A 6,810-nucleotide genomic window follows, 5' to 3' on the forward strand; every position below is an offset into this window, starting at 1 on the left:
AGCCTAACAACATTTAGGGATGTCAAAAATATTGGACTTGGATCAATTAGTTAGGCCGGTCCCGGGCATCACTTGATAAGCTCGGGGTCCAGCCTAGAACCTAGATTTTGTGAAAAAATATTATAATATATATTGCTTTAAATAATTATATTTATTTGACCCATATCTTATATATATTTAAAATTTTAAACATTCAAAGTTCATATTTTCATGTTCAATTTCATTAAAATAAATTTAAAAAGTATAAAATAAATTTAAAAAATTTATAAATTTTTAATATTATAAAATAAAAAATCCTGGCTTAAATAGCCCGAATTAAAAACCCTTGCCTGAATGTCTAAAAAACATATTCGAATTGGGTCCGGGTGTTTTTGCCATCTCTAATAGCTTTCTACCATTATTATCACTGCCTCAAGCCACCATATCACTAGCTCTTAATTGTTGATTGACCCTACCAACAATTTCCCAATAGTTGCCTATCTAAACCGCTCATTTATTTGAATTGATTTTTACGAAATTGATATGATAGCATCAAATCAAAATAATATCAAATGAAAAGAGGCAAAAATAGTTTTAGTATGAGAATTATAAATTAATTTGAATGAATGATAAATAATTAATATCGTCTAGCAATAAAGCGGGTGAGGTTAATTGAACAGTGGGGGTGGTGAGAGAAATTTAAGAAATCAAATATCACCACTCTAATTAGAGTTTGCCTTTAGTCTAGTAATCCTTTATTGAATGTCTGAAATACCCTTTTTAAGTCTTGAGAAACTTGGTGAAAATCCTATCTTATGACGGTAACTTGGTCATTTCATATCAATTATGGACTTATTTGATGCAAATTCAAAACCTATGTCATTATTTGAGAGAATATAGAAACTTAGGGATCCTAATTTGTTACCTTCTAGTCTAAATCATATTTTGACAATAGTAAGGAGTGGCTTGGGGATTGCGATAGCTAATGAAATAAGCTACTTATATAATGTGAATCAAATAAATTGGTGATTAAAAATGTGGTTTGATATTTGATAAATTGTATTGTTGTGGTAGCTGAAAATTTAAAAAATAGAATACATATATTTGATAAATTTTATTATAAAAATATTATTTTATTATAAAAATATTATTTTATTATATAAAGATTAAAATAAATCTAAGTTGTTATCAAAACAGTAAAACTTATGAAATAATTAAATTTTTTTTATCAAAACTTATTAAATAAATAACTTATAACATCTCAACCTCGATCTCAAAAAAGTCAAAAGCAATCCTAGTTACAGGGTACGCGAACCATCGTATTAAATTGCAACCGGGGTTCTCGATTCTCCCGAATCGCATACTCTAGTACGTAGAAAATCAACGATACCGCGAATTCTCAAACGCAGCAATTTGAGAACTTCGCTTCGCTGTTGACCACGCTGATTATGGTACACTCGCGAGTATATCAAAAGTGAAGCACGCGCCTGGGCACGTGGGGTTCGTGAACTAGAATTCGGTCATGAAAACTGAAATCACGAGTCGTTTCCGTATGCAAAATGACAGAAATAACCCCCATTAACGTCCAAAAATATATGATGACGGTCCTGAAATTATTTATAGGCTGACATGACAAGTAGGACAGAATAATCTCGAGCACGTGACATGTTGTCGGTGAAAGGCGTCCCTTAAAGTGAGTACATACAACGGTGGTTATATTCATAATCTTAATGATAAGTTAATTCTACCTAATCTTGTTTTAATCGTTCGAAACAAGTGCAACGATAGCCATATGTAGGGACAAGAAAAATAAACATAAATCAATTACATTATTATTTTTCTATAAATAAATGATTGAACTAATATATAGAGAGTTTTAAAAAGTGATCATATAGCTAGCAACCAGCAAGATGACTTTGTTTAGTATGATATGCACATGTTATGCCTTGAAAAGAATGCCTTCTTCAGTACTGAGTAGAGTCGTCGTGTTTGGTGGATCCATGTATGCTTGTAATTAGTTTTTAACACATTAAGCAACAAGTGGGTACACATTTTGTAATCTTCTAACGACGCATTAGGAGGCCTAACACATGCTTGACGCATTTATAAGAGTTGTTTTTAAATTACATTAGAGCTCGAAAGAGTGGTCAACTAATAATAATGCAGTACTTAAATAAATACTTGAGATTCATAATTTGAATCCTAGGTAATGTGTTAATAATTAAAATTTGTTATATGTTAACTCTCGTTGGAACTTTATATTTTATTATTAATGAGATAATCTTACACTCCCTCTCGATAATATAAAATCATGTATCATATCACTTAAGATATAAACTATATATCCATCTATTCTATTTTTTAAAATACATTGAATATGAACTTTTAGATCAGTATAAATATAAGAGTATTATTTACCAAAATTATAACAAATTGTATTATAATAATAACCTGTCTATTAACTTAGAAAGTATAACACAAAATTTAGAAATATAGCAAAAATTGAATGAACGCATGAAATGATACTTTAAATTTTAAAAGTCAATCCATTTTGCCAACACAACTTTTTAAGTGTAAATCAAATAATCAACCATACCTACCAGCTTGTTGGATGCAATTTGGAATCGAGGATATCTAAACTCAAAAGTATAACATTCGGTTAATTAAAACCATTAAATTATTATATTTTATAGCCCCTTTAAATGTTGGATGTAGATTAGCATCTGATTTCATTACTTATTAATTCATAGTTGCAAACGTCGACACAAGTTCTCTTTAATAAATTGTATAAATTGATCCATCCATTTCCAATACCCGATGAAAGCTAGAAGCCTAGAACCACATTAAAACTCGATTGGGCTTGGATGCACATGAGTCGGTTGCTTACTAGACTGGGCCAACGCTACAGATTTTAATCAATTTTTAAACCTGGGTTACTGGAAGCACCTTCCTAAATATCTGATTGCACCCTCTTCTCAGCAAAGTACACTTGAATAAAAATGAAGATGCATTTTAAAACAGCAATGGCCCCTTTTGGTTCCACGGGAGCCCACTAGGTTTACAAACTTAACGCAAACATTATGTATGAAAAAGGATCCAACTAAGTCGAAGCATCTCTAATTCAGAGCTAACTGTTGTTATAACGACTGGATCCAATGAACCGCGTGAGGGTAAAAATTTGAAATATTACGTAACAAATGCGTAACGCATAGGAACATTCTAAAATGGCCCATCTCTATCTTAACAATATTGCCTATAAGGATATATCAATAACATACAATGGACATAAAAAAAATATGTCACGAAAGTATTATATGTTATGAACATAAAATGTATATCAAGATCAAGAAAGTATTATATCATAGGCAATTAATGTCAAAATATGCATCACATGATCATCACATTTATAACATCACGAGTATCACAGTAATTCATTAAAAATACAATAGTTGGTTTTCTTTTTCCTTTTCTTTTTTTTAAAAAAGAAGCATTTCTTTTTCTTTTTTTTTTTTACCTCCTTAAAAATGCAAAAGTTGATTCAAAACACACAATAATAATCGAAGAGCGTTCCTCATTTATGAAACTATTTTAAATTTCATATATACGTATTTTTGGCAGTCCATCTACGAAATCCAGAACAGTAGATCAGCTTTTGTCAGAGACTCAACTAACAAAGCATTCATCAACAGTAATAACAACTGAGTTAATTGATGACTTTCACTTTAACTAAGCTCGACAGCTGTCCACTAATTATCATTATTAACCATCAAATGTTTGGGCGGTTGACTATCGACGCTAAATCGATCCCATTTATTGGGTTGGCCCACGAATCTCAAATTACTATCGTAACCCCACCACTATCTCCACATATCAGTTACCGTACGGGGTACCAGAAAACTCAAACAAGAGGGTATTAAAGTAACTCCGTGCATCTGCTCTTATCGGAACTTGACAAAGGGTCCCACGTTTTTGAGGCCCAATGCAGACATTCGAGTTACGACGGTGTCGTATCGTGGCTCTTTTCCTCTCCAAATATAAGCTTTGCCATTTATCACAGTTTCAGATGCTTTCTAGCCTTTACTGTAGACACTAGGCAGTAAGCTCTGTAGAAGTGTAGAACCAAAAACAAAGAAAGGGGATTAAAAAAAAAACAGCCGTCTTTTTCTGTATTTTGTTGGATGCTCATTTAAGGTACATTTATATATTTTATTTATTCGATAAAGTTAGTATGTTAATTTATATTTCTCATTGAATAAGGCGTCTTCAGATCTTTGCATCTGCATGTTCATTAGTTTTTTCGCTGATTGAGTAATGAGCAGTTGTTAATGTTTCTAAAGTTTCTTCATTTTCAGATAAATTCTTAGATCCAACCTAACTTTGTTCACTGTTAGCTTCCTCCATTTCATTGTTTCAGTTTGTATTTGCTTCTCTTGATTAAAGTTATTTTCTTTTTTGGGGTTCTTGTGGACTAGATCTCTGATATTTTTTTCCTTATTTTAAATGCTCCTTTAGTTGTTTTTAGTTGTTGTTGTCGTATGATTCCTTTTCTGGGTATTGGGTAGATTTGGACTGTGGTTGTTGTTTGTTTCCTTTGACTTTGAAATTGTTGAATGTGTACGTTCAATGTACTTCAAGCTAGGGTTCCTTTTTCAGCTGTAGTTGCTGTCTATGTTGAGGTTTTTGGTCCAAATTTTTGTCTTTTCTTTTTCCTTAACATGCTGCCCGCAGAAACTTTTAACATTTACTGGTCTTCAGCTCGTGCAAAAATGCTACCAGCTACTGTTAATTCTTTTTTTTTTTGGGAGGTTTTAATTATGCATTTTATTTTACTTTTTGTAGATTTCTGTATTCACATTGATTATCAAATATGGGAAAGACCCCGGGAAAATGGATCAAGAGCTTACTTCTTGGGAAGAAATCATCTAAATCTAACTTGAAGGGAAGAGATATTCTGGTAACATATCCGTTCACATCAAAATTATTTTTCAATTCTTGTTAGTAATGTTCTTTTAGTTTGATTGATTATTTATATGGAAGTTATAATGGTATATACATATAATCTGTTCAGAAATCTGCAAACAGAGAAGAATCACTGATCACTTCTAAGGTATCGGTGTCTGAATCATTTACGACCCCTCCATTGACTGAGCCACCAGCTCTTGAGATTAGTGCCCCAATTGCAGTGGACTTACAACATGGGGTAGCTGCAGCATTACTGAATGATGCTGTTAATCAGTCGTCTACAAAGGAAGATGGAGATGCTCTGATGACTACTAATTTGAGTTCGCAGGAAGTTCCTGACAGAATCAGGCATGAAGAAGCTGCCACAAAGGCACAGGCTGCTTTTAGAGGTTATCTGGTAAATATTTTTCTTCATGTTATTGTTAAGCTCTTGTATGAAAATAAAATTTGAATGAAACTTAAGGACAGTGTCATGGTCAGGTTACATCTTTGCTATGGTTGCCTAACATCAATCTAAGTTTAAGTTTCTTTAAACCAGCAGAGGCAGTACCTGTGGTTTCTGTGTCAACTAAGTTTAAATTTCTCTGAACTTAATGTCTTCAATTGGGGTAAATTTCTTTAGTTCCTCTGTTTTACAATAATAAAGGCAAAGTTCAACTTTACTGATTCTAGCTTAATGTCTTTGAAGGCTCGCCGGGCATTTCTAACCCTCAAGGGCATCATAAGGCTCCAAGCTGTCATTCGTGGTCACTTAGTTAGAAGACAAGCAGTTATAACCCTACGTTGTCTGCTGGGAATTGTTAAGTTTCAGGCATTGGCTCGTGGTCAAAGGGTTAGATATTCTGATATTGGAATTCAAGTTCAAAAGATATGCAGTTCAGGAAAATTTCAGGTTTTCTGATCTATTCATAATTGAGTTGGCCTTCTCATGCTTTTTTGACAGAGAAATAAATGTCTTTGGATTATGACATTCCCAATTTTTTCCATAAACTTGTTATCTCCATTGATTCCTGTAAGTAAATGATGGTTTTTCCTAAAGTTCTTCTTTCCATCAGGGTGCTAATTGTTCTTTGTCTGGAGTAAATTCATCAACTTCACTGGTGAAGCTTTCAAAGAATGCTGTTATTCGAAAGGTGACATTCACTTATTATTCTCGTATGTCTTGTTCAAGAATTCATTCTTTCAGATAGCCTTTTCTTACGATATTACTTGCTTCAACTGCAGTTTTGAAGAAAAATTTGTCCTAGGTTTTTTTATCTAGGTTTAGTTATCAACATGAGGTTTCCTTTGATGCTAATGGGTATGTTATTGCCGAGTGTACAAATGCTTCCATTTGAATATTTGTTACGTTTTATTCTGTACTTAATACTTCAGAATAGCTGTCCTTATAGTTTTGAATCTATCCAATTCAGTTGTCTGGAAAATGACATTAACTCGTTGGCTAAAGGTCCATATGGTATGTATGCATTAAATGTATACAAACCAATGGTCTAGGTGCATTGTGTGGTCAGTCACTTCATTCTCGTGACAGCCTACCATTTGTGATTCTCATTTACATAATTTTTTCCATCAATGGCAGCTTCTGGCTTCATCGCCAAGTGACAAACCTCTATGCCTTCGCTATGACCCAGGAGAACCTAACTCAGCCTGGCTGTGGCTTGAGCGCTGGATGAAGTCACGATTTTGGGAACCTCATTCTCAATTGAAGAGGAACGTCCAATCAAAGTCCGAGACCAAGCGTGGCAATTCTCAAACCATAGAAAATGAAAAAGGCATGTCAAAGCGAAACGTCCGAAAATCAGCCCGTACTAATATTGAGAACAACTCAAGTCAATTTGCTTTAGAATCCGAGAAACCTAAACGCAAACG

The 6,810-nt window shown here is 33.3% G+C and overlaps 1 protein-coding gene across 1 annotated transcript in view; it reads left to right on the plus strand.

The window, feature by feature from the left end:
- Window positions 1–3,989: 3,989 nt before the first annotated feature.
- Window positions 3,990–6,810, plus strand: part of LOC18043220 (protein IQ-DOMAIN 31) — a 4,797-nt gene continuing 1,976 nt past the window's right edge. The window contains exons 1-6 of the mRNA XM_024186329.1: window positions 3,990–4,170; window positions 4,819–4,933; window positions 5,048–5,338; window positions 5,630–5,833; window positions 5,997–6,074; window positions 6,521–6,803. Coding sequence (XP_024042097.1) covers window positions 4,847–4,933; window positions 5,048–5,338; window positions 5,630–5,833; window positions 5,997–6,074; window positions 6,521–6,803 — 943 coding nt within the window. The 5' untranslated portion in view covers window positions 3,990–4,170; window positions 4,819–4,846. The remainder of the gene's footprint in view (window positions 4,171–4,818; window positions 4,934–5,047; window positions 5,339–5,629; window positions 5,834–5,996; window positions 6,075–6,520; window positions 6,804–6,810) is intronic.

This window comes from Citrus clementina, unplaced genomic scaffold, assembly GCF_000493195.1.
Source record: "Citrus clementina cultivar Clemenules unplaced genomic scaffold, Citrus_clementina_v1.0 scaffold_4, whole genome shotgun sequence".
Lineage (NCBI taxonomy): Eukaryota > Viridiplantae > Streptophyta > Magnoliopsida > Sapindales > Rutaceae > Citrus > Citrus x clementina.